Source organism: Poecilia reticulata, chromosome 17, assembly GCF_904066995.2.
Source record: "Poecilia reticulata chromosome 17, P_reticulata-male-v2, whole genome shotgun sequence".
Taxonomy (NCBI): Eukaryota; Metazoa; Chordata; class Actinopteri; order Cyprinodontiformes; family Poeciliidae; genus Poecilia; species Poecilia reticulata.
Genome location: NC_088846.1, coordinates 12,248,873 through 12,276,780, shown reverse-complemented (window position 1 = coordinate 12,276,780; position 27,908 = coordinate 12,248,873). Strand labels below are relative to the sequence as shown.

The 27,908-nt window shown below is 39.1% G+C and overlaps 2 protein-coding genes across 9 annotated transcripts; both read left to right on the top strand.

Moving 5' to 3' along the window:
* The first annotated feature begins 3,502 nt into the window (after positions 1 to 3,502).
* LOC103479268 (phospholipid hydroperoxide glutathione peroxidase-like) lies at positions 3,503 to 7,534 on the top strand. The gene is made up of 7 exons (XM_008433620.3): positions 3,503 to 3,644; positions 4,385 to 4,479; positions 5,685 to 5,829; positions 5,930 to 6,081; positions 6,693 to 6,717; positions 6,814 to 6,873; positions 7,040 to 7,534. Exons 1-7 carry the CDS (start codon positions 3,582 to 3,584, stop codon positions 7,070 to 7,072), a joined length of 573 nt encoding a protein of 190 aa, XP_008431842.2. The 5' UTR covers positions 3,503 to 3,581; the 3' UTR covers positions 7,073 to 7,534.
* Positions 7,535 to 7,893: 359 nt separating this feature from the next.
* LOC103479280 (phosphatidylinositol 4-phosphate 5-kinase type-1 alpha-like) lies at positions 7,894 to 24,623 on the top strand. 8 transcript variants are annotated; one of them, XM_081598770.1, is made up of 18 exons: positions 7,895 to 8,987; positions 12,707 to 12,735; positions 12,911 to 13,000; positions 13,095 to 13,225; positions 13,313 to 13,430; positions 14,873 to 15,025; positions 16,052 to 16,351; positions 16,516 to 16,724; positions 16,804 to 16,887; positions 17,792 to 17,840; positions 18,005 to 18,089; positions 18,193 to 18,357; positions 19,142 to 19,298; positions 19,409 to 19,477; positions 19,570 to 20,092; positions 20,619 to 20,693; positions 22,059 to 22,142; positions 22,261 to 24,623. In XM_081598770.1, exons 1-18 carry the CDS (start codon positions 8,894 to 8,896, stop codon positions 22,261 to 22,263), a joined length of 2,418 nt encoding a protein of 805 aa, XP_081454896.1. In that variant the 5' UTR covers positions 7,895 to 8,893; the 3' UTR covers positions 22,264 to 24,623. The 8 variants fall into 8 exon arrangements, with proteins under 8 accessions (XP_081454897.1, XP_081454896.1, XP_081454895.1 ...); XM_081598769.1 differs by having other exon boundaries at positions 19,570 to 20,110; XM_081598775.1 differs by lacking the exon at positions 7,895 to 8,987 and adding an exon at positions 9,745 to 11,082 and having other exon boundaries at positions 19,570 to 20,110.
* Positions 24,624 to 27,908: the final 3,285 nt, after the last annotated feature.

Here is a 27,908-nt window from a genome sequence, read left to right as displayed (position 1 = left end):
CAGGTACAATAAAAGCAGTTAAGGTCCGCGGGAGGGCAGACTCCCCTAACTCTAAGTTAGTTAAATTCTGTGTGGGACGGCGGCGTCCCCTGCTAAAGGACGGCGGAGTCCTCTATGACATAGTTAAATTCCGCAAAGGACGGCGGAGTCCTCTATAGTTAGTTAAATTCCGCAAAGGACGGCGGAGTCCTCTATAGTTAGTTAAATTCCGCAAAGGACAACGGGAGTTTGTTTTTTTTTATTTTTATTTATTTTTTAAATTTCTCTCTTTCTCACTGTTTATTTCTGTTTTTATTTTAATTATGTAAAGCACTTTGAAATGCCTTGCTGCTGAAATGTGCTATACAAATAAAATTTGATTGATTGATTGACTTGTGAATACTTTTGAAAGGACCTGTCTGTGTTTCATCCAATAAATGTTTACATTTACAGCTGATTTCTTTGTGTGCATTTTGCCCCTATTACATTATCCAGTCTCATTTGGGAATAGATCTAATTAAACAAAGGCAAAGTGCCTGTTTTAATGCCAGATTTAATTGCAGCACTTGGTTGATGTCAAACTGGTGTAGCCGGTATTTTTTTAGCAAGGGAAAAAGGAGTAAGTCACTGCCTGAATCAATACGACAACAGCAACAACAAAAAACTGAGAAAAGAACTCTGTGTACAAATTTGGAATTCACTCAAACTGTAAGACTTGAAATTGTTTTATTTATGCTGACGCTTCAGGGAGAACGATTGGTTTTGTATCTTCAAAATGTCACTGCAGTCTTAAAATCTCATTTTTGAATTTCCAAACTCTTTTTCTTCTAGCTTTACTTTTGCTATAAACATAATTAATTTAAACGCGTTCACCACCTTCTTCTTTAAAGCAGTGCTATCATGCCCTCTTTTGGAGGAGGATGGTAACTGCACATTTCATGATAAATATTTTTCAGCCGCATAAAATTTTCATGACGGTAAATTAAAATTAATTACGCCATTTCATATACTTGATGTGTACTTGTAATTACTAACGAGTTAGACTCTCTTTAGTAATAAGATGACTTCTCAGTATAATAGGTTGCATTGAATTTGATTTAGAATTGATGAAAATTAAATTCATACGGTTTTCAGATGTTGGTTTAAAAGAGAGTTGAAAGCCACGCACAGATCATTTCCTTCTGCTTCACAATGATGCATATCTTAAAGACCAGTATATATATTTGTATTTCATACAAATACTTGTCTGTTTTTGTCATCATTGGATATTTCCTTTGGTTTCCATATTCCCCTTTATATCTAAATGTTTGTGATATGTTCATAAAAATGCAATATGCTTAACTGAAGTTAGTATAACAAGCATAATTTCCTCTGAGTGTTATTGCTGAGCTGATTTTAATTCAGATCCTACTTTACAGTCACTCTGTTGTAGATGTCATGATATGCTTGAGAACATTGTCATCAAAACAAAACAGGCAAGTCCAAACCATCACTCCTCCTCTACCGCTGACTTTGACGGCTATTGTGCAGAGTTTGTGTTGATATGCTATGTTTGGTTAGAAAACATGAAGCTATTCTCTATGGCCAAGTCTCAGCTGTTTTTCTTAATTTTTTTGTTATTCTGAATTTGAACATGAGCTGTATCTGGTCTGTTTAGCCAAACATGTAACGTTAAAATATTTTTTTATTTATTTATTTTTTGTGGGTGTGGGCTGATTGCACGGTTTGACCTTGGCGTACTTCTTTGGCACATCCACTCCCGGGCGTTTTCCGGTTTCAGGTTTTAGCTGTGGAGAACATGACTGAACCTGCTATTTAGAGTTTTCTTTTTCTGTGGAAGCTGCGAGGGAACATTTCCCAAGCTTCTTCTTCATTTCAACATTCACTGCAGTTTATGCAATGACTACTCGCACGTTGTTGAACAGGAGGAGTATTCATGTTGTCATATTCCACTTAATGTAGTCCAGCTTGTTTACGTGTTGAAACAAGAAGTCCTCTATTTCTATATGTCTACGTCTGTCATTTTTCTTTGGAACTAACAGAACAAACCTCACCTCGTCAAACTACAACGACAAGAGAGTTTGTGAAATGTTTTTGCTATTATTGTTTGGTTTGTAGTTGTACAACGTTCTTGTGTAGAAGTAGTTACTTGGTTGTGCAACAACCCATTATGTCCTCTGTTTTCCATCCTTAATTTATGAATTGTTTTTTTTTTGAAAATTGAAAACAATTTTACCTGTCCAATAGAAATTTTGCTTAGTTGATAACGGCTTCAAATTTACTTGGTATAATGAAAATTGGACATTAAAATTAGGCATTTTTTTCTTATTTCTCAGGATATCTTTTAAAAATGGGGATAAGAAATGGGACAGATTTATTTGGAGCACACTGCAAATGTTATTAATTATTATGACAGGTCTGGATTGGTCATGAATATCACATAAATGAGGGATTTAACATTAATTGAGAAATTGTGGTCTTTAGCGGACTTGAATTTTATCATGGCCTATTCAGGTTTTTTCTTTTAGTATATCCTCAAGACAGGATTTCTTTTTATGGACTGCACAGTGGCGCACTTGGTAGAGCTGTTGCCTTGCAGCGAGAAGGTTCTGGGTTCGATTCCCGGCCCCGGTCTTTCTGCATGGAGTTTGCATGTTCTCCTCGTGTATGTGTGGGTTTTCTCCAGGTACTCCGGTTTCCTCCCACAGTCCAAAAACATGACTGTCAGGTTAATGGGCCTCTCCAAATTGTCTCTAGGGGTGTGTGTGTGTGTGTCCTGTCCCTCTGTGTTGCCCTGCGACAGACTGGCAACCTGTCCAGGTGTACCCCACCTCTCACCTGGAACGTTAGCTGGAGATGGGCACCAGCAACCCTCCTGACCCCACTAAGGGACAAGGGTGTTAGAAAATGGATGGATGAGGATTTCTTTTCATTTGAAATTGGTCACTTTAAGGTTACAGGATCGGTAAAATAAATCTGAGTGGGTGTATGATTTCAATGGGAAATAATGAAACAGGTGCAGATTCGTTTAAGGTTCATTATATTGGTCTTGTCTCGGAGACAACTTATGATTCAAATCTAAATTGAAATATTATGCTGAGGTTCTCAATAACTTGGTAATTTTACTTCAATGTGGGGATTAATACGACATAACAGGAGCAATTTGAATTCCCCCATAGGGGGGCCCAGAAGAAAATCTTTGGGAACCACTAACTTAGGGAATATTAGCTTTCCCTCCCATTATCTTACACACTTGTCTTAAGTGTGTTTACTAACAAACACAGTGCACTTCTGATAAGGGTTCCATTACTAAAGCTTATGATCAATGTGAAGCAGCATTAAAAGTCAAATGTCATCACACTCAAAACAATCAAAAGTATTTCTTTGAAATGTAATTTCACCTTTTCAGGGAGTCTAGACTGTATGAAAGGAATGATTGCAATATACTATGAACATATTTAATTTGCAAAATCCTGATTTAAAAAAAAAGCCATTTTTGAAATATGTTGGTTAGAGCCAGTGTTTGCCGTAATAACGTGGGCGGAGCTAAGAGAATTATTAATGGGAGGAGACTAGGACGTCATGTGATAAGAGTGGCCATTATGTGGCTGAGACCGACAGTTTTGCTAGGTGTAGTGGGGAGCAGAGGTCTAGTCAGAGCTATGGTAAGTATACAATTCTGTATAAAGTACTTATCCTGAGTCTTTTACTTTCGGTACGAAGTGACACTATAATCTTTAGCCGCCTGAATGTTTGACCACATGTAGGTCACATTCAGGGCTTTTCTGCTTTTTGGTGCGGTGCACCATTCAAATGAGTCCGATGTTGTTACGTTTGTTATCGTTAGCTTGAAGCTGCAGCAACGACAAAGCACGCTCTGTTATAAATTGGGCGTATTGCAAGTTCTGAGTTGGAATATTTTGGACGTTTCTCCAGTATGAAGTACGTTTTCCAGTGAGCCATTTCATTTAAGGTTTCAGCGCGACTATGTTTCGTTGATTTGTAGAGGGCTCAAATATTCCGTTGTACCTGCTTTAATCCGTGGTGTATAAAAACAAAGCTCTTCCGTTTATGCCTAATCCTGTTATTTTCCTCTTTGTTATTCAATAAGATTACGAGCCACTGGAGATTTTCGGTTAAATCGCTTTTCTTCGCCCCCTTTTTCTCGGAGATGTCTTGCTCGGACACATTTGAGGGATGGGGCGTGCGGATGGTGACACAAATGGGCCATAGTGCGCACAAAATGAGAACTGGTGAACTCGCGAGAAAATATGATTCATCTTCTTACTTAATCTTACTCCTGCCCTTTAGTTCATGCTAAAGGGCAGGAGTAAGATCCAACCCTTCTATTCGGTTATTGCATAATCATGTCATCTCACATGTGCAATATCTCTTCATATTTCAGTGTGCTCAGGTGGATAATTGGAAAACCGCCAAGTCGATCTACGAGTTCTCTGCCACAGACATCGACGGGAATGAGGTGTCTCTGGAAAAATACAAGTAAAATATATTTACTGCACTTGGAAGCTCGGCTGTACCTTTTAAGTTCCAAATTCTGATGCAACTTGGGCAGTATGCAGTCTATTTGGACATGCAAATTGATTTAAGACCATTTTTTTAAAGTACATATGTACAAATCCACTTTTTGGTGGATTTTGGGGAAAACTTGTCCTCAGGTAAACTAAAACTTTTTTTTGGCAAAATGTTTACCAATATACCATGTTGATAACACTAAAGGGGAATAAATTAGTAACAAATTATAGTCTTTGTATGCATACTTTATCATACTTAAAATTTGTAAGCAATTTTATATTGCTTAAAAATGCTTCCCTTTATTCCAAAGTGAAACTTGAGAGTTGTTTTTAGGTTATATTAAACTTTAAATGTATATCAAAGTTTTAACATTTCATTTCACATTATCCTACCTTCTTATGACCCATTTTTTAAAAAGTGCACAGAGCAGCATGACCCCGCTCCACAGTCTCACCTTGTTTAGCTTAACTAGTTAAAATGTGACTCCTTCGGTTTCCTTCATTTACACGGAAGAGAAATCTGTCTGTCCTGAGATAATTTGTTACTCAAATAAGACAGTCACTGCATGGAACCCACCCTTCACTGTTATTGATAGTTGGAGCTAAACTCTCCAACCTGCAGGCAACATCGATTAAGTAACTAAATGCTCACCACACTTGCAGATACCGTAACTGATTAACCCGCTAATATCGGCTTGTTGTTTTACTCTGTAAAGATTGTGAACATGAGTAGACGGATAATTTCATGCATAATGAGCATATTTATTTCAACATCTAATACATTTAGCCAGTATTTATTCTCTAACTTTGCTCATGTCCATGTATGACTAAAACATACAAGCTAAAAATCAAAAGCAACATGAATAGTTGTTGCTTGCCTGTTCTTTAATAACAGCAGTTCATATTATCTTGGTTTAAGCTGATTGTGGAGCTATTTGATGATGTGTTTTTAGGGTTATCATATCGTGATTCTCCTACCAATGAATGTCTTTGTTTTAGTTGTGACGACTTTTTTCAAACTGCTTTTTTTTCCATGTAGTTAAGGGGGAAAAAAAATAACTCTTTACTTTATTCAGAAACTACTTGGGTTTGAAGCAGCCAGCAATGTCCAGTTATACCTGCAGTGAAGTATTTGTTCCAACACTTTTGCCTTTTCTTTTTTTTTTCTGCCAGGGGCCACGTTTGCATCATTGTAAATGTGGCCTCTAAGTGAGGAAAGACGAAGGTAAACTACACTCAGCTTGCGAAAATGCACGCTACGTACGCTGAGCAAGGTTTACGCATCCTGGGCTTCCCATGTAACCAGTTTGGAGGACAGGTAACGAACGCATCATAAAACTGATGTTGGTGACATTTTTCTAGATAGTTTTATGCTATATATATATATTTTTTTTTTTTTTTTTTTCTTTGCAACTTAGGAACCGGGGACAGAAGCCGAGATTAAGGAGTTTGCTAAAGGTTACAACGCAGAGTTTGATCTCTTTAGTAAAATAGAGGTAAACGGTGACAATGCTCACCCTCTGTGGAAATGGATGAAGGCACAGCCCAAAGGAAAGGGATTGCTTGGAAAGTAAGTCAGTTTTCTGCTTTTTTTTTTATTTATTTTTTCTTTGTGGTCACAGTCTAAAGCAGGTTCAAGCCACTACTTTACTTGTGATTGTCATTTTTTTCCTTTAACCCAATCCTCAAGGCAATGCATCTCTGCTAAATCGCTCTTGTAACAGACGATTGAATTACGCGAACCAGAGTTAAACGACCTTTGACGAGTTGTAGCTATTATAAATCTTGTGTGTGCAAGTAACAGAAGGTCTTAATGATGTGAAACACAAAAGGTTAAATGTGTGCTGTATGAATGAATTCAGTTTTCGTTTATCAGAATACAAGGTATTAAAAGTTTCACATGACCACTTTGCGTTACCCCTCTTTCTGAACTAATGAACCATTACAGCTAGCACATTATCTCTGCCATCTGCTTTCCCCTGAAATTTGAAATGTGAAAGTTTTTGCAGGGCCCTCCTACTTTTACCTCTGCTTTTAAAAGCTTTCTTAAAATGCAAAAGTAAACTGACATTTTAGCAGTCGTCCTAAAGCTATACTTTTAAAATACTATTATTTAAAAACACTCCTATGCATAACTATAAAGGTTTGGTTGTAATTCTTATGCATTTCTTCTACCAACAGTAGCATCAAGTGGAACTTCACAAAGGTAAATTGGAAATATCTTTTTTGTTCACGACGACAGTCTTCAACCAAGCGTGTTAACTTTGACTTTTTTAAATTTTATTTATTTTTTGCTCTGCAGTTCCTGATAAACAAGGACGGGGAGGTGGTGAAGAGATACGGTCCAACTGACGATCCAGAGGTAATCCATTGCAGCTGCGTTTACATATTTCTGTACACGGCATCATGACGCTAGAGCCCATGGTCTTACACTTTGTCAAGTCTCGACCCTCAAAACCTTTGTCTTGATGAAAGCTTAGAAGCAACAAACACGCTTCTTTGAAACTCAAATGCGTTTCTTTTTGCAGGTGGTGGAAAAGGACCTGCCCACATACATGTAGCACCGCTTTGCGTTCCTCTATTGCCTGACCTCTCACGTGAACTTCAGGGTATTTGTGCGTGTGTGTCTGGACCAGTGACGGACCTGTCTGTAAACCCAACCTCGGGGTGGGCAGGGCCTGATGACCCCCAGCGTGCAACTTATTTCCAGAAACCGCTCACTGCAAACCTTGTAAAGACCACTTGAGAGGACAGTTGTTAGCCAATATAGAGGGTTTGCATCATTTATTTCACTATAAACAGCCATTCCTTTTTTTTTTTTCTTTTCAGTCCAAATACCATAAGAGTTTATTTGTTTGGTAATGAGTTTGCTTACCTTTTGTTTCGTAAGAACAAATGCCACAAATAACTAGGCTTTATGCAGAGCTAGTTTACCTTGCACTTGTCAAAAAGCTTATTGTTGTAACGTACACTGGTAACTTATGGAATAAAATGAAGAAAATAAAATGCTGTCTTGAACATTCTTTTGGTGTTATGTTGATTTATTTACCTATATGTGAATTTTGTCTTGCAGCAGAAATTAGACGATTGCATCTGACAGGTTTTTTGTACAATGCCAATCCTTAAAATCAAAAGTGTCTCAAATAATATTTGATAACATGTTAGATTTTTTTTTTTTTTGCCCATTTATAGGTTTTTCCAAATATTTCATTTGAGAAATGGACTTCTGGCATTCAGAATTTCCACTGACCAAACCATGCTTCCCATATAGCTGTTCTCTGGATTCTGCTTCTAAACATGATCCATAGTTTTTGGAGGGATTTCTAATTGCATTTTATTATTTATTTTGTCTGAAGATGTTTTTTTTTTTTTTTTTAACTTTCCTATATTATGGGGGGCTTCAAATGTAAGGGAGGTTAACATAATAGATCACCTTGCAAACAGGTTTCTGCTACTGAAAAAAACTCAAACTGCAGCACAAAGTTTTGAAAATAATGCTACTTTGCTTTCTGTTCAGTGTTGACTGAAACTTGATCTAAAATCAAGATTTGCATAAACCAAAACAAAAGTGGTTTTGGGGATGAAAGACGCTGTAAACTGATTAGGAAAAAGTTCCAACTGAAGTGACAAAATATAGCCAACGAATTTTTCTTGAAATGAAATTAATTTGGAAACAGTTTTACCATTTAAAATGTAGTTTTTGCATTGTAGTCATTTCTGGTCAAGTTGAAATATTTAAAAATTTGTCTAAATGTTTTTTGTTTCAAGTCCTGGTGAGCTGGGAGAAATTTCCGTTGGCTGCTGACATCTCTTGGGAAGATTTCTGTTTGCTCCATCTCTAAATAATAACGCGGACCGTGGTTTGCTGGAGTTCCAAATCGATGCCAATCTGAAGATTTGGAGCATGATCCGTTTAGAGGCATTTAATACTTGTCAGATAATTGTTCACTGACAAATGGGCTACACTTATAGTCAGAGGCTCAAAACATTTTTAGGCCTCTGTTCGCCTCGGATGCAACGTCACTGCACAAACCTTACTTTTTATTGTATTGCCTCCGAATGCATAATGAAAAACGTGCAGTCGACTGCACATTTAGTTCAGCCCGATGCAGCCGCTGCGTGAAGAGGATGACGCACAGCAGCGGAGGAGATGATCAGCACCGCTGGCTCTTGAGGATGACAGCGTCGCCGCAAAAAAAAAAAAAAAAAAACATCCAGCGACAAAAACACATTGACCGGAGAGTGATGGCCGTCGTCTGCAGCTGAACCGGGAAACGCAGAGTAAGATGAGATGCCCGGCCGTTTAGCGGCGAGTATCGCTGCATCTCATTCCGTCTGAGGCAGACGAGGGTTGCGCATCGTCACAAGGAGCCGTGCGGGACATGGACCCAGCAACTGCGGGAATCGGGAGTGATGGAAGCCCCACAGAGGAAGCGGCCGCCGGATCCAGTCTGGAGCTTGACTTTGGGGACACCGGTAGGTGTCGTAGCCTAAATGTGTTCAATGCGATGTCAAAATCTCACAGGAGCATTTTTAGTAGAGTCCTTTTTTTTTTTTTTAATTTGTAGATGTGAAATAAGCAGCTTAAAAAAGTACAACACTTTAAAAAAGCATTATTTGATCAAATAAATGGCTTGACTTGATAGCTATGTATAATTCTCTGCAGCAGCAGTTGTCAGTAGCTCCATGCACGCCGTGTCCTGTGTGTGTACACACGGCTGTTGTGAGGAAGCAAACGTAGATATTTGAATATGGAGCCATTCTGCCGATGAAAACATCGATAAACTCCATTAGAAACAGAAGCTGTATCTTTCAATGACACGCAACATGTTATGCTGCTATCACTGCAATTCTTATCTCATGTCAATCTGAAGGATGCCTTTATTGATTTAAGATTCTAACATAAATCATACTTCAGTTTCTTGCAGATATGAATGTACGGGCATACATTTATTGTTTCATCTATGCACATGATGCTACATGCTTGTTCAGTTGATAAAACACGTTATAGTCACCTCCAGAGAACAAGGGAATCAAAGTCTACTTATGTTCAGTGTTACATTACTGTCATAGCTACAGACCCGCCATTTTCTCAGCTGATAAGAGGCAGATTTAATCCTCTTAACTATGACACACACACACACACACACACACACACACATATATATATATATATATATATATATATATATATATATATATATATATATATATATATATAGGCCCCCAAGACACACTCGAGAGCTCCCAAAATATGTTATTACTCTGTCATCAATTTGAGATGTCTCTATTTGCTTTTTGTTTTAGTGCATAAACTTTGAAACTGAGAGTACAACTGGCGGGCCATCATGCTCAGCTGGAACGTGACAGTGATGTTGTTGTGCTTGTTGCTTGCTGCTCACTGACACATTTATTCTGCTCTGACCCTAATCCCACCGAGAATGTTTGTGTGCATGTCCTACGCTCACTGTTCCAACATTAATCTGCAGGTTACAGGTGTGGGCACTCTGGTGGGGGAAAAAAAAAAAGAAAAGAGGCGCTTTGCAGCACGGCCGCTGAAAGGAGGCTGCAAAAAACCACGCAAATCAATCAAATGACTGACTACGAGTCACCTCATTGGATTTAAAATAACCACATTGATTTTAGATTCTCAAATAGTTTTATGCAACTTGTCCAGCTTTGATTTCTAATTGTGTACACAAAGTCAGTATATTAGTTGGAGTTATCCTTTGAAATTTGAATTATTTAGTCATTTTAATGATTTTTTTTTTTACGTTTTGCCAACAAATCTGTTCATCTTAACAGTTGTTGTTAATCCTATGCTATATCTTCTGTTGCCACAACAGGATACATGGGGTCTAAGAGTTCATGGTAATATGCTAGGCTAGGTTTGAGACGATCCTGAAGAACTGAGTTTTGTTCAAGGAACTACTGAAGACCAGTTTTTCAGAGAATATCCGTATCCTGGCACTTACCATACACTCCCCTCTATCTCTGCACTACTTTTCTACACTGCCACCTCTAATGTCTCTGGTAGAACCTGACTACTACTTTTTAATAGTCAGGTAATAGTCAGGTTAAGTTATTGTTAGCTGTGATTTTGTCTTTATTGTGAGTTATTCAGCTGTAAGTCACTTTGTTTAAAAGTGTCTGCCGAATGCATAAACACACATGTTGGATCACTGTGAGATTTAGCAGATACTTTCCTGGTCCAAATTGTTTCCACAAAATGTTTTTTTTTTTTTTTCATTTTGTGAAAAGCTCTAGAAGCAGTGCATATGAGACAATGTTAATGAGAGTATTTCATTATTTTATTTTATTTTATTTTTTCAAATGTAGGATATTTCCAAAGAAAATCATAAAAATAGATTTGAGGTCACAGTATCACACTTTTTTAGTAATCTCCCAAAGCCAGGATACAACCAACAATGACATTGTTTGATCACCACTAACAAACCTTTTGAAGGTTTGGATTTTAGACTATTCTCTCACTCGAATATTATTTTCTCTAAACCATTTTACCGCCACTGGAAAGTAAACATTCGCCTGAGTCTTTTGGAGCCTCAAACAGGTTTGTAGGAGCCATATGTACATTTTTTGAAGCGTGGTACAGAATGATGTTTTGTTTTGGCGTGAGTTTGATGTTTTGCTCTGCTGTTTGAAAGAGATGGGCATCCGTGGTTGTATTGTGCTTGAGCCTGTTTCGTGGTGCCTTTTGATTGGTTGTTTTGTCTAATTAGTTTGTGAAAGATTAGAGCATGCTCTTTGTAGAAGTCTGGCACCCTTAGAGGAACACAGTCTTTTGACCGTCACTTTCTATTTGTTTTTGAATCTGTTTGTTATTTTTATTTCCTTTTGGATTCAGTAAAGACTGAAGAATGACTATTGGATTCAAGACCTCTTTTTTTCTAGAAGAAACGTGTCGCGTCCGAAAGAGCTTGGATGGGGCTAGGCTAGTGAGAGCTTGCCGCACTTACAAGGTTACTTCGAGGATTCTCCTCTATTTATCTGCATCTATCTTCTTATCTGCCCAGCCTACCTGCCTCTAGCGTTTGCTGTGTTCCTTACATGGCTTATGGCAATTTAAAATGGGATTTATTGTTACCATCTTTCATTGATACGTGTTGCCGCAGTTCCTTCAAGACCAAATTTGTGCCTGTTCAGGCATATAGTTGTCCCATTGACAGATTCCTTGATCTGATTCAGACCACATAAATAAGGTGCATCTCAGTTAAAAATTTATTTTGCCAACATTTGATTTGTGTAATGATATAATAAATGCATTTGCACTCGCTAACCCAAACAAAGAAGTTATTTTTTTTCATCGTATCATTTATTGCACATTGCCTCCAGTAGTGGCAGCACCATCTGCTACAGTCTCTTCTGTGTTCATTTCTAATGGCTTAAAGATTCATCAACTCAGCTCCATTAGCAACTTTCATCTCCTCCTCCTCAGAACCTCGCACACCATAAAAAATAGTACATAGAACATACAGTACTTTGATGTACAATGCGCTGTCTTTCTGATTAACTTCCTCTTCCTGTCTAATGGTCCCACATACACACAGACAGCATCTAGATTGGTCTCTCTTAACGGGTGGAAAGACTTTTTTTAATCCTTGGTTGTGATTGGTTGCTGATGTGATCTGCAGCAGCCAGCCAATGACTGCTCTCAGATTAGGCAGGAAGTCAATCCAATAGAGTTTTTACCTTGCCTGCACAAATCTACAAATCTTACTGATCCAGAATTAGAAAACAGAAGACGTCGAGGCTGAGAAGAGATTTTTCTTTCGGCTTAATTTTTCTCTAGTTTTTCCTCTCTCTCTATTTTTTTGCCTGGATCTTCAAAAAACTTGCAACTTGTAGGTGGTAAACTCTTCTTCTGGTGAGTTAAATCACCGATTCACCTGGAGCAAGGGTAACAAAAGATGTTAAGTTAGCCCTTTTTGAAGTTAAGGTATCATTAAGAGTTTTTGTTGTATGTATCTTTCAGTGAATATCCCTTGTGGTGTTAAATGTTTGTCCAGCCTGGGAAGCCTCTTGTTCTGCTTTGTGCTTATTTAATTCGCTTGGATGACTTTCACCAACACCACAAGCTTGAATTTGGAGCTGCTATACCTCGATAAATAACAAATAATATTTAATAATGCATTGATGTAGGCACCTCTTGATCCTTCTTTCTCCTGTGTCTACAGATTCAACCCAGAAGGTTCAAATAACAGAGGTGAGAGGCCACTTCACATGATACACCTGACCGTCTCATCTGTCCTTAGGGCTTATTCTAGCTTCTGTTTTACATTCTTTCATAATTCAACTCAACCTTTTGGGGCATTAGAAGTCGTTTATGCTACCTTTTGTCACAATCACAGTGGTTTTGCTTGCTCTGTGTCTGGGTTTAGATGCCTTCCCTGTTTGGAACAGAACCAAGTCGTGAGAAGAAGATCGGCCACAGGAGAGTAGATGCCCACGGAGAGACTACATATAAAAAAGTGAACTTTTACTTTGTTTGTTTAAAGCCGCCTTGGCCCTCTCGCTTCTTTTCTTAGCTACTTTTCACCTTCGCTCTCCGCTTTCCATCTTCAGACCACCTCTTCTGCCTTGAAAGGGGCAATCCAGTTGGGGATCGGATATACCGTTGGCAACCTCAGCTCCAAGCCTGAGAGAGATGTCCTCATGCAGGATTTCTACGTGGTGGAAAGCATCTTCTTCCCCAGGTGGGTGAAGATTGGGGTCACATTTATCGGTGCTTATTTGTAATTGTCATCAATATTAAATTTACTGGTCCTGACCGTCCCTTACAGTGAAGGCAGCAACCTCACTCCAGCCCATCACTACCCAGACTTCAGGTTCAAAACCTACGCCCCCGTGGCCTTCCGCTACTTCAGGGAGCTGTTTGGGATCCGGCCAGATGACTACCTGGTGAGGTCTTTTCCATCCATAATCCATGTTATACTCTGGCTTGCATGTATTTGCTGTACAAAGTGATGTGAAGCAGTTTTACAGTCCATTCGGGAATTATTCATATTCCTTTTTACATTTTTTTAAATGGAACAATCTAAACGTTCAACATAATTGATCAGGGTTTTATGAAGGATTTTGACTTTTTTTTATTTTTTTATAAATGAAAATCTAAAAAGGGTGCACTTTTATTCCAGCCTCTCTACTTAAATACGTCCAAATTATGTAAATGGCCTAATTTAATTTCAGCACAAATCCATTTGTTCTGTGAAGGCCTTAGAGGTTTGTTAGAGAATGTTAGTGAACAAACAGCAACACCAAAACCAGCTTGGATAATTAGACTAGATTTTAAAACAACATTCAAAGCTGTGAACACCTGCAATCAAATATCTGCAGATTGAAATAGTGTGACAAGTAGCTGTATACCTACCAAGGTTATGCTTCTAAACTGACAGGCTGAGCAAAGAGAGCTTTAACAAGAGAAGCAGCCATGACATCAATGACTGCTCTGGAGGAGCTGCTAAGATGCACAGCTCAGGTGGGAGCATCTGTTGGGAAAAACAGTTCAGGCTGCAGAAAGAAAAATTCTGAAGGGGACAAATTCCAAGACTATGTATTGACGGAATACACTTGCACTATATTTGTCGTTCTCTTAAGGTAAATGGCCAAAAAAAAACCCTACTCATTAGTAGCACAAACATATTAAGCTGAAAAAAATAATAATAAAAAAACAAGGTTAAAAATTCTAATATATTTTTTGTAGCAGGTGGTTTACCTTTCACTATCCACATTTGCATGCAAACTTGCCTTGAAAACCTTCAGAGCTGTGTTATTGCACAAGCCTATGAGGATCATGCATGTCACGGCACACCTGTGGCCCCACAGTGACAGCAACACGTTTAAGCAGCTGGTCGGTGCCAAATAGGGATTAGAAGAGAAAAGCTTTCCTTTTTAAATTCCAAGTTGTGACAGCAGATGGTCCACATACTGTAATTTGTTTGTCTCCTTGTTGTTACTGTGCCCATTGAGCAGGAGTATTGTCTCATGTTTGAATTAATTTGGCAAACTACATGTAACATTACCCTGAGCTCAAGTCGCATTCTTGTTACCAAACAGTCCATGTATACTAAGAAATTCAGAGTAAATACAGGTGGTTTTTCATCAGATATATATATATATATATATATATATATATATATATATATATATATATATATATATATATATATATATATATATATATATATATATATATATATATATATATATATATATATATATATATATATATGTAACAACCAAATATTAGTCTGTGTCTGTATTATTACTTTCAGACGTTGAGTCTAAGTGGCAAACTTGGCAGGTCAAATTTTAATCTGTTTGTCCTCCGTCTCTCCATCTAGTACTCGCTGTGTAACGAGCCGCTGATTGAGTTGAGCAATCCGGGAGCGAGCGGCTCCATTTTCTATGTGACCAGCGATGACGAGTTTATCATCAAAACCGTCCTGCACAAGGAGGCAGAGTTTCTGCAGAAATTGCTCCCTGGATATTACATGGTAAGAAGATGGGATTTTGGAAAAAGATGTATTCTTAGTAGACCTTCCAATATTTAATTTGTATGTTTCACATTATCAAAAATAAATAAATTAATATGAGAAAGATATATCTGAGTAAATGCAAAAATCAGTTTTAACACTATTAATTAGTTTATTAAGGGGAAAAATAACTATATAACCTCCCCTTCCCAGTTTATTTATAAATTAACTGATTAGCCACATTTTTTGATGGCTAATCATTTGGCAAAACATATTTTGATGATCCCCAAGACTTCTAGGAAAGAAAAAAATATTTCATTGAGAGACAAAAGGTGAATTTTTCGGAAGGTGTGCGTCCTATTACATCCGCAGTAAAACTAACACAGCATTTCAGAAAAAAAAAAAACATGACGGCTCCAGTTGAGCATGGTAGTGATAGTCAGGGGCCGCAGTACCTGGAAAACTTACCATGAAAATGGTACATTTGGTGGGCAGCTACCCTTTCATAAAGAACCAGACTGGTTTGCACACTTTATCCTCTTAATAAATGAATTATAAATTGACCAACTGCATTTTGCCTTCACTCTGGTCATCTTTCTCTGACATTGATATTTGTCATCCAAGTGTGACAAGCAAGCAAAACCAGAAGAAATCTGTAAGAAGGGAAGTAGTTTTCAAAGCACATAATTAAATCCACTAAATCTCTGAGAGCAGTAGGGATAGTGAGCTGTTTGTGTGCATGGCCTCTTACTCAAGAGGAGCGGTGCAACAGAATCTTCCAGTCATGTTTATCCTCTTTATCCACCGCTGATGCTGGCTCTCTGTCAGCTGTGACATCAGCAGGTGACTTTGGGATGGGTCAAAGCTCACAGGCCTGCTCAGTTCTCGGCGAGGAGTTAAGTGCGCACACAGGCTTGTGCCGTGGTCCGATGAAGTCACGCTGTCTGGCAGGCGCAAGCCCCAATGGAACATAAGCCCATTTACCACTAATATGCTTTGTTTCCTTTTTCCTTTTCCTCTGCCTTTGTCCTTCAACCCGTCGACCAGAACTTGAACCAGAACCCCCGCACTTTGCTGCCCAAGTTTTTTGGCCTTTACTGTGTCCAGTGTGGCGGCAAGAACATTCGAATAATTGTGATGAACAATATATTGCCACGCTCGGTTCGCATGCACCTCAAGTTTGACCTCAAGGGCTCGACGTACAAGAGGCAAGCATCCAAGAAGGAAAGGGAGAAGTCCAAGCCCACGTTCAAAGATCTGGATTTTCTGAGTGACGTTCCCGAGGGCCTCACTTTGGATCAGGAAATGTACAGCGCTTTGGTCAAAACACTGCAACGGGACTGCCTGGTGAGAAAGATTGCAAAGAGGGGGAATGCTTTATGGGTTAATAGATAAAGTAAAAAAAAAATAAGAGCAGGTTTAGCAACAAAGAACATTTTGTTTAAATCCCCTTGAAACATTTTCATTATGTCGTAAGAGAACGTTTCAAAACGCACTTTGTTTCTTTGTAGGTTCTGGAAAGTTTTAAGATCATGGATTACAGTTTGCTGCTTGGCGTTCACAACCAAACCCTAGCAGAGAAAGAAAATCAGTCCCAGGGCTCACCAGCAGGAGGCGGCGATGAGAAGAAGCCTGCAGGACAGAGGGCTCTCTATTCCACCGCCATGGAGTCCATACAGGGCGGGTCCACATGCAGGGACACACTGGAACATGATGACACGTATGTCCCTATTTCACAATACTGACCGTCAGCGTCCGACAGCATTTAAACCTAATGGCAAATTATTTTTCTTATCTAGTATGGGAGGAATCCCAGCAATGGGGAGTAAAGGAGAGCGCCTCCTGCTGTTCGTTGGGATTATTGACATTCTGCAGTCCTACAGGTAGAAAATGAGCTTATTTGTTGCATTTTAATTACCACGATGCTCAAGAAAGGAGACTAACAGGGGCGGTAACTGAGACATGACATATTAAAAAAATGGAAGAAAGTAAAAAAAAAAAAGAAGAAAAAAGTTATGATTAACTCTGATAGCCTAAATAAAATTCAGTGCAACCTTGGGTGGTTTTAGAGAAAATGTATGAAAATAAAGAGCATTATTAAGAGCTAGGAACACAGCAGACAGGTCAGAAATGAAGCAGCAGGAGGTTGAAAGAACCTGTTGACTGGACACCTAGTAGGTCTTTATGTGTGGCAGGACAAAACGCTTAAAAGATTGTAGAAAGAAAACCATAAGAATTAACATTTGCAGTTTGCCACAAACCACAAGGTTTCTGCACCCCTTTGTAACAAGGCACCCTGGTGAGATAGAGTTGAAAATTTTATCCAAAGTTACGATCTAACAACCTGGATCAAGGCATAGTCAAAGTCCAGATTTTCATCATGTTGAGAAATTGATGAAAGACCAGAAGTCTGACTGAGTTATTTTGCAAAGAAGAATTAGCAAAAGAATTGAGGCTCTACATGTGCAAAGCTAGTAGAGACAAACCCCAAAGACTTTGCAGCTGTAACCGCAGCAGCAGGAGGTTCTGTAACATACAAATGCATGACACATTTATAGGATTTTATTTGCTAAAAAAAAAAATAAAAATCCCAACCAGCAGCTGTGTATCATTCCAGTTGATATGTGACAAAATGATATGACTGGTATAGGTTTGCAATTCACTTTAAATAGCAATGCGATGTTGTAAGAAGATACTAGGGAACAAATGATGAGCCATTCTTTTAAATACATTTTAAAATACACATCAATGAAGTCTGTCATTAAATTTAATTGTTTTGTCTGACAGGCTGATTAAAAAACTGGAACACTCCTGGAAGTCTCTCATCCACGATGGAGTAAGTTGCTTTCATGCGGCTGCTTTTAATTTTCTTTATTTAAGTACACCGATCCACATTAAGCTGTCTGCAAGCTAATTAACTATGCTAAGTTTTTCCTTAGTCATTGTTGTTGGAGAGCAAGACTTAATTATTGAACACTGCCATCTTCCGTTGAATCGCAGGACACGGTGTCGGTCCACAGACCCAGTTTCTATGCGGAGAGGTTCTTCAGGTTCTGCAGCACAGTTGTCTTCAGGAAAAGCTGCTGTGAGTTGAACATTTCGCAACATGTATTTTTCATTCTGCTTACTGGTATGAACATCTAACGTTCTGTAGGAGGTTTCAAGGTAAATCACATTTTTCCTTCCAGCATTACGACCATCTCCGTCTAAGAAAGGTCGAGGGGCCCTCTCGGGGTCCAAGTACAGTGCCGGAGGCGGATCGGCCGGACAGTGTCCCTCGCTGACTGACGAAAACCTGGAGAACTTAGAGAACCTCAGAGGAGCCCGCAGCTTCTCTATTCTGGAAGAGAACGGTGGGCTATGCTGGAAACAGTTATAGTAATAACACTAAAATGTTGTTAATGCCTTTTTCTTTTACTGCCATTTAACTGCCTCAACACATTATGTCTCTTACTTTCATCCTCAATGGCTTACTTTTTTTTTTTTTTTGGTTAGCCGATGTAAAGAGAGTATCTAAAGACGTAATTAGAGAGGAAGCAAAGGCAATGTAGTAATAGAAGCTGAAGAAACTGGGGACACAGAAAATGAAGTTCCAGTCAGAAGTTTCTCTGCAATTTATGTTGGGATTATTGTTCTGTCGGAACACCCGGTTGCATACAAGTTTTACCCATTTGAATCAAGTCGATATATCCAGATGAAAGGAAATCAGATGTTTGGATGTTATTGTCCACTGTGAACCCATTTTAACATCAGCATGGAATAAGACGGTGCTGGTCAAGAATAAAGACTTTGGTCGTGAATCGACACCCTGAAGCTCGATTTAAGCCAAATGGCTTCTGCAGAAAACTTTTATGGTCAGATGAGACAAAGATTGAGCTTTTTGGTCACAGTCACTAAAAGTAGTTGAGGCTGTCAAACTAGAAACCACTGTACTAAATGTTCTGTTGGAGCACAGTTGGCCCACTTAAAACAAGATTTTGATTGAATTAAGCAGGCTGACATTTCGTTTCCAATCAGAAGTGTGCAGCTGCATGTGTAACTTTAATGGTCGGAATAAAAAAACAAACAGAAATGTGAATAAATAGCTTCTTTTGTCTCACTCAGACGCTATTAACATTGTACTTTTGCTACATTCAGGTAAAGAGCCGCCCTGCACTCCTCCGTCATTTGAAGACGCAACGACAGCATCTATTGCAACCACGCTGTCATCTAACAACTCTTTACCGACCACCCCGTTTGACACTCCAGAACACCCGCGCCCCAGAAGACAAATGCATTCACCAAACATAGTCAGGTCAGAGATATTGTCCGTGCATGCCAGCAGTTGTATTATTATACGAGACCCACTCACCGTAAATGTTCAATCGTACTTTGTGTTTTCTTGTGTCAAAAAAAAAAAAAAAGATCACAAAAAGAGCTGGTTGAGGTTCACGGCGAACGTCAGGACACTATAACCGTGGAAGTGGAGCTGAGGTACGAACCTCAGCAAAAGTGCTATCACAGAGTATCTCACTCAGTTGTGTTTGTTGTGCTTCATCTGTTTCGTTTTGCGTTTTCTCAAACAGCAAGATCCCGCAGAGTACGGAGCTGACGCAGAGGGCAGAGATCCCGTCTTCCAGCCAACAATCGCTCAGTCATCAAACTTGCACAGCAGCTCCGTCCGCCCCCAGCTCTGCATGTCCATCCTCTGCATTTTCCTCCGCTACTCTTCCTCCTTCCTTTGCGTCATCCTCCTCTGCTCAATGTGCTGCCCAGTCATCCTCTACGCTTTCTTCGTCCATTCGTCCGTCCACCGAGCCGCTCACCTCTCCAGGAGCCGCCCGGTCTCTGACTCTCTCCTCTCCGGTCTCTGGCTCAAAAGCAAAATCTGTTCAGCTCACCGGTTTGTCTCCGAACGCCTCCACCCTCGCTCCTGCCTCGGCGTTCACCCCCATCCACCCGGCGTCCGCTAGCTCCTCTCAGCATTTTCCCTCTACGCCTCCCTCCTCAGCCCCTTCGAGCCCCCAGTTGCCTCAGGAAGGACCGCGAACTTCGCAAAAGCAGCTTTCAGTGTCCAGCAGCCACAGCTCCTTGGAAGCGGAGGTGCAGGTCTCTGACATTTACTTTGTAAGTTCCTACCCCAAATGTTTCTGTGTTCATGTCACATATAGGCAGAGAACGGATCGGGAAGTAAAGTTAACCGAAATTAGCTGAAAGGTCACAATCATATACGAGTGAGTTGAGACCAAGCAGTGAGGATAACTTGCTTTCTGTTTCTGTATGATCTACTGGATCCTCTGCAGTGGTCCAGTCAGGATAGCGTGGTAGAGTTGTGATGGTGAGAAGGTCTCTGTGTGCACGCTATGGGAGCTGCTCTTCCTGCTTTATTTCTAAAGCCTGATGCCTGAAAAAGGACCTGCTTTTAACTGATGTCACCAAAAAAAACAACCTGCACAGCATGAAGTCTATCCATCGTTCTGCTTTTATTCGTTCAGTTCTTTTCACTACATCTGGTTTTGATTTGATTGTTTGCCACATTCATTCTGCATTTTCTTCTTCTTTTTTTTCCCCCTGTATAATCTGGTGTAACCCATTTCACATCCCTCGTGTGCTCATCTGTGTGTCCAATCATCAGTATGCGGATGGAAGATACTGGGTGTATTCTCCAGTTCTTGGCCGTCGTAAACTTAACTCTAGTTCAAGTTACAATGTAAGTCGCTAGCTAGGTAGCCATAGTAGCCTGAGAGACTGGGAGACGTGGGATTGCTGCTAGATACGTCAATGGGATTATTGAATGCATTGCTGCTACAATATGGCCAAAACAAAAACCAGTTTTCATGGATTGTTTGCTGACGGCTGAAGAAAAATGAAATGCATGTGAAAACGGCTGCCTCTTCGTTTCCTACATCAGCAGTAAAATGTATATTCATGTAACAAATATCCAGTGAATGTGTAGTTAGTCAATTGTAGTTTGACTCCGCTCTTAGTGACCCCTTAATGTTTTTGTTTGATTCGCTTTCTTCTGGTTTTGAGAATTGTCCAATTGATAAAGTTGCACTTTGTATTTCCTCATAGTCCATGGAATTAGTCGTATCAAATATTTAGAAAAAATCAAGTTACGTTTAAGAAGTTAGTTTGGGAATTTTTGAGTCAGATTCTGTTGAAAGTGAGTTATTTCCAGTAAATAATGCATTTATTGTTTTCATTTTGTGCACATTTTTATTAGCCGGTTCAAGACCAAATCGGATCTTTACCTTCTTAAAACAAGTCCAGTCTCAAGAAGTTTATGTTTATTACCGTATGAATCTTTTAACTATCTTTGTGTGTGCTGTCCTACACATAACTTGATCATTTAGATAGAAAATGAATGTACTTTGAACGGAAAAGCAATTCTGATGACCAGTAAAGTAAACCAGTTTAAAAACAAAAAAATGCTCTTGATTTTTTACATTGCCTTAGTTTTATATTTTGACCAGAAATCCCTTCCACTTTTTTTTCTTAGCAGATTGCAAATACATTGAGGTTGACTTCTACCTAAATATTCCCCTAATGAAATTTGACAAATATTAGTAAGGTTTATAATACAGCACTTCCTTCATCCAGTGTAACATTTTTGATATTGGAGTTATTTTAGGTCAACAGAAGGTCACTTTGAGTGTTGCCCCTGTCAGACTGGCCTCCCGCTTCTGGATTATTCTAAATGAAGATATGTGTGAATGTGTGTGTAAATGGGTCGATGACTGAATATAGTGTGAAGCGCTCTGGGGTCCTCTGAGCTTGATAAGGCAGTAGACAAATACAGGCCGTTTTATCAGAACCTGACTTCAAAAATCCTGAACTGATCCTTTAGTACAACTTACTATTCGTAAAGTAACTGAAACTAATTTGAGTTGACATATGAAGTAAAGCAAGAAAAAACAAAAATTTGACTCTACCTTACCAACATGCACGATGCAACTTTATTCCATTACGTGTAGATAAAATGTGTCTTCAAATTCGTTCTTCCCCACCAATAACCCACCTATTTGTTTTTCTTTTTCTGCTGCCCCCTGCTGGTTATTTTATATAACCCCAGACTCAGGAGGACCAGGGCTGTGTTTTCTCTCCTTTCCACTGCAGCTCTGAGTCCAGAAGAGACTCAGATGTGGACAGTGAAACAGTAAGTCAACACTGCGGCCATGATTTATGGTAAACTCTAAAAATACCGAATGAATTGATTTATGCATTGACTTTCTCTCTCCCGTATCTGATATTAATCATCTCTATTTCTCCTCCAGTAATTTCAGTCGGAGGCAGCGGCAGTGGGTGGAGCCGGAGGCTTTCTCCTCACACAAAAGCTGGGAGGGTTTAATGGTACAGGCAGCAGGACAATGATGATTTACTGCTGGCTGCTGAAGCTGCATGTAAGAGTCTGCTTTGCTTATGAGTAAATCTTATTACCTGGCATTCAGCTGAAAGAATGCAGCTTTGCATTATGCATTCGAACAAATGTACAGAGAGATTTACTGCTAATATAGTGGAAGACTATGAAGTAGTTGCAATCAGGACAATTTGCTCATACAGAAGTGGAGAAACGTATAAATCTTACACGTACAATCAGCTCAGTAGCACTGTGAACAATTTTTGGTAATTGTGATAAAGCTCATGTCAAGATTCAAACGTCGATTTAACTCCCACGACATAAATATTGTGTCGATTAATTTAAATTTAATTTCAGTGCAAACCCCACCATTGTTATTATTATTCTTTTAAAAGCCAAAAGTCTGTGTATAAGTAGCGGCTTGGCTGCAGAGGGAGCAGCCAAAGCAAGGTGAATCAAACATTCCTTTCCCCAGCTCTGCCTATGCAATATGTGTTATCGATTCCTCCTATTGACTCACTTGTAATTAGCCTGGACTTCGTTGTGCATTCGTTTTAACTAGAGGGGAGTCAGCCCTGTATAATTTGATTTTAGCACTTTAACTATGTCTATGATTGGTCTTAGCACACACACACACTCAAGACACAGTGTAAACCCTTTGCATACAGTGGTCCTCCAGTGGTGTGTGAAAAAAAAAAAACGATCTGGAGGCAAGTGGTTTTGTTCAAAATGCCTTATCAACTAACTCATAAGCTTATTTTTACTGATAAAATCATAAAAAAATATGGCTTAATAATTCAAATATGGACAAAATATATATATATATATATTGGTAAGTAAATACCAAATATTAGCAGGGTAAAAAATACTATAGGAGAAGAGATAAAACGGTAAGATAATAAAATATCTTTTGGAAATCATTAGTTTTCATGTGCTTGAGCACATGCATGTAAGTGTGTACATGTTATGTGTGCATGTGTTTGCATGTCTACAGTGTTTGATTGAGAGATGCACATGTTGATTTTTCCCCCCTGTGTTCTCTTTTTGTCAAATCGTCAAAAGGTGTTGTGACAAGTCAGCAGCATCTCAATAAATACATTTTAAAAAAGTGTAAAGTCAACTTATTTCAGTAACTCGGCTTGAAAAGTGAAAATCATAAATAGATTTAGTGCACTCAGAATAATTTATTTTAAATGCTTATTCTTATTAACTTTATAAAAGCTAATGAAAACCAAAACGTTTTTTTTTATTTTTTTTTTTAGAAAAGCTGAATTCTACTTAAAACCGATAAAGATACTTCATAGTAGAAATAATTCATGTAATGACCTACACAGTCATGGAGAAGACGGCTCACACAGTCGTCCATTATTGACACCTACAAGCGGGATACACTACAATGTGTCATTGTTTAATAAAAAGTCTGCATCCAAGTATGTTAAGTACGGAAAGTTGAGTGGAAGGAAAAGGTGTTGAGAAACACAATTTCAGATTTTCATAGTCATACACACTTGTTCACACAAGGCTAGGGCTAGGGTGCTAGTCTCCACCTCAGCTGGTCATTAGATGAGAGGTGGGGTGCTTCCTGCAGCCCTGATGGCCTGGTTATCTGTCATATTGATAGGTTGCCTCTCCATGACAGAGCAACACAAAAAACACAACAGACAAATAACCTGGCATTTGCATGCACATGCTAAATGCTAATTTAGAGAGAGCATTCAGCCAAAGATCAATGAATCTGGTCTGTAAGAGGGAGACTGGTCCTGACTGGTCTCAGTCAGGATTTTAGCAGAGGCGTTTTTTCAGACCACAGGATCAGCCAAAGCTAGCTTTCACAATCATCAAATTCAAAGTAGAACTAGCCCATATTAGTCTGCACGTTTATACAGAAATATGAGTTTCCCTTTTTGAATGGAGTTACTGACATAAAGTGTATTTGCATTCCAATTTACTGAGTTTTGCCTGTATTTTAATCACCTGTTTTTCATGCTTTAGCTGTCTGAGAAAAATAAAATGGAGTTGACCAACTGTTTAATGGAGCATGATACTTCATAACATATGCAGAAATGAAAACTCTTCGGTTTTCCCGACAATTTATTTGGCAATACATCTTCCTTGAACTGTGACCTGCTGGAACAACAGGGAACCGAATCCCTGTCTTGAGTTTCTTTTTGTACTGTGTCATTTGAAACTGCTGATGTTGACTTGCCTGTTTGTGGGCAACAGTGTTTGTAGATTATCACTGTGAAAAAAATAAAATAAAATAAAATGATGTTGTCTAAATATTGTTGGTCATTTCTAATCCGTTCACTTCCCCCCACCCATTTGAGTTTAGAAAGATCCGTCCACCAGATGGCACTACAGCGCCTGAAAAGGACTCTGCGCTGCTTTATCTTGATTATTATACATCAACACACTGCTTCGTGTTATCTAAAATTGACCTCTCTTTGTTACATTTTAAAATTTAATTTCTCAGTCTCGTACGGTGAATTACAAGACACGTGTAGGCCGCGTTTCTCTTTATTGTGTTCTTGATGGACCATAAAAGCGAGGCTCATATTTAAAGCAACATTCATTAGTCCTCCTTATAGCACTGACATGTTAATGCACAAAAAAAAAAAGATATGAAATCTTTATTGCTTCAGTGGGTATGGCTTTTATATTTTAAAGCTGTAGTGCCTGCAGATGATGGATAGAAAAAAGATTCAATAATGCTTTCTCATAAGCGGACTCTTTGAGTCTTATAGAGTTCGTACCAGTTACACTTTTTCACATTTGTTGTGATATATTAATGCAAAGTAGTGTACAAGTGTGACATGGAAGAAAAAAAATGACACAGTTTCAAAATATTCCAAAAATAAGATATGCTACATGGCATTTTGCATTTAGGACAAAGTGCCGTCTGAGCGACTTCTTTGACATGCTTTCTGTGTACTCCCGTGTGGCTTTCAGCAAACTGCACGGAGTTGTTATTGTTGCTCTCTTTCAGCAGTTTAACAATCTAGCCTCTGTAAATGAACAAATTTGTTGTATGTATGAATATAAATTGTTCTGTCAACAGATTCCTTCACCTGAAGGTGAAGGAATCTGGTTATTCTGCAGCTCCCCCAGAATAACCATGGATCACTTGGCTACTGCTCCAGATTTGAATGTCTTTACCTAACTGGTTTGGGTGAATGGTTGGTCTCTTGATAGGACTGCAGTTGTTCCTCTTCGGCTGCTGGACTGAATAAGACTCTTCAAAGTATTACTCTGTAATCTCATCAGTAAATCTCTTCACGACTTTTTTCTCAAGCTGTCTGCTCTTCTCTGTGATCTTCATGATGCTGTTTCTTCACTATTGTTTTCTAACAAACCTAAGAAGCCTTTACACAACAGCTGGACTGAGATTGAATGTTTCACAGATGGATCCATCTGCTAATTAATCAAATTTTATAGAGAAAAAAACGGGGAGATGATTACAAATGGACAACAAAATACTGTTAGTTTTAGCATGAGAAGGATTTTGTAAAGAATTTAGAAAACTGTAGGTTTTTTTTTTTTTTCTGTTTTCCGACATAACGTCCTGCCAAATTACATTGAGGTCTGTGGTTATAATGCCAAAAGTAGTCCAAGTTGTATACATCATTTTAAAGTTTCTGCATATTCAAGAATGCAGTTTCAATTCATATTATGTTACTTTTAAAAATGACTTTTATAAAATACATCTAAATGAGCACATACTTTTAGAATGCCAGATGTTTCCAGGTGCACATCTGTTACGCTGAGGATGCTTAATGTAGAAGCTGGAGTTGTGAGAGTCACCCATGGTGACAAGTCAGCCATGTCTGACCATGATGAAATGAGTGATGGACAAGGATCAGCAGCCACCTGACCAACTGGCCTGGAATGACATTTTTCTTGTACACACCTACACACACACGCACACACACACACACACACACACACACACACACACACACACACACACACACACACACACACACACACACATGCACGTATCCTTAGAAACACATAATCCTTTTTCTCCTTCCTATGTCTGTTCAATCAGCTTTCTCGAGTATCTGTTTGCCAGGGCTTCCTGTTCCACTTGTACAACTGGATCCTGAGCACAGGTTATGTTGCAAAACTGTTCAGTCAGATGACACCACAAATAACCCTGATTATCTACAATTTGATTAAAAAAATATTTTTAAAAAAGAGTGTTATTCTCAATTTTTCAACAGTAATGTGTTTGGACAATCCAAAATGCTGCTTCCCGATGATAAACAGACTGTTTTCAAGATGCCATAACAACCCAAATTCATTGCGACAAAGCCACATTCTCGCTAGATCACGGGAAGAGGAAGAAGAATACATTCTGTAGAAGGACACTTCAGGTTTTCTTGGTGTCTTCATTTAGTATAACTTAGAGATAGATAGATGTAAAAGTACAATTCTACCACTTTTAAGCAGCACCAATCTTAGAAACGGCCCAATAACCTCTTAACACGTTAACTCACGTTACTGTCCCTTGAACAAATGCGATATTCACTTTTTGTTGATGTTTGTGGAAATGTTGTATTACGTGAAACTTGTATCTTCTTCTTCACATAAAAGAAAAAACAGAAGCAGCTGTTTACCGGTCATTCAGTACAAAGAGATCAAACCCACAGAGAAAGAGAGAGAGAGAGAAAAATAAAAAACAGGGTTGTGAAAAACAGGCGCAGCAGCAGCAGCGGTATCGGACCTTTATGTTGCCTTCACTTCAGGATGCTCTGTTTATCTCCACAACCCAATTTCATGCATGTCTGTTGAACTGAAGACAGGATAAACGCCTTTCTTTGTCAGCTGTCCGTTTGCTCCTCCGCTCTGCTGCGTGCTCCCATCCACACATCAGACACCTGTGACTCTGAATGGGAAGAATAGGTTTCTGATTATCGTGATGTCTTCACCGAAACCTTAGTGGCAAATAAATCTAATAACAAACCTTCTAATTTTACAAAGAAATAAATAAATTGGAGTGGCAGCACCTGTACCAAAGGTGAATGGGTCATCTCAAAGCTGGGCTTTCATCTCTAGGGAGCATAGACAAATGCCTTTGTTCCTTCAAAGAGGAGAGGGGCGAAAGCCACAACAAACAGGGTGTGTGTGTGCGTGTGTGTGTGTGCACCGTGTGTGTTTCTGCATGTGAAAAGGAAGGAAAGTGAAGTTGATGGAGAGAGAGGGAGAGAGAGAGAGAGAAAATGCAGAGACAGATCAAAGCAGGGGGTATGTTTTTGAAACCCTGTGTGGGAGGTGAAGCCTCACCTACCCAGAATGCCTTGCCTCACTCCTTCCAGCCCACTCAGGTTTTTAGGAGCATCACTTTTTCCTTTTCAGCCTTTGCAGCTCGTTGCGCCACCTCTTCATCTCAGTCATCTCAAGCTATTCTCAGGGAGTCTTGAACAGGCGATTTGATGCGAACCGGCAGTCAGTCTCTGATCTGAGCTGCACAACCTGGATCGCACACAAACGCTTTTGCGACGCACTTTCGCTTGCTTTAAATGCATCTTATCCATGATGCAGAAAATAAAGCCCACGGAACAT

Excerpts from the sequence above, each read along its gene's own strand:
- LOC103479280 (XM_081598769.1), top strand. The coding sequence starts at position 8,894 with ATGGACCCAGCAACTGCGGGAATCGGGAGTGATGGAAGCCCCACAGAG. Across the intron at positions 8,988-12,706 it reads GCTTGACTTTGGGGACACCG|ATTCAACCCAGAAGGTTCAA; the intron begins GTAGGTGTCGTA and ends CTGTGTCTACAG. Across the intron at positions 16,352-16,515 it reads CACTGCAACGGGACTGCCTG|GTTCTGGAAAGTTTTAAGAT; the intron begins GTGAGAAAGATT and ends GTTTCTTTGTAG.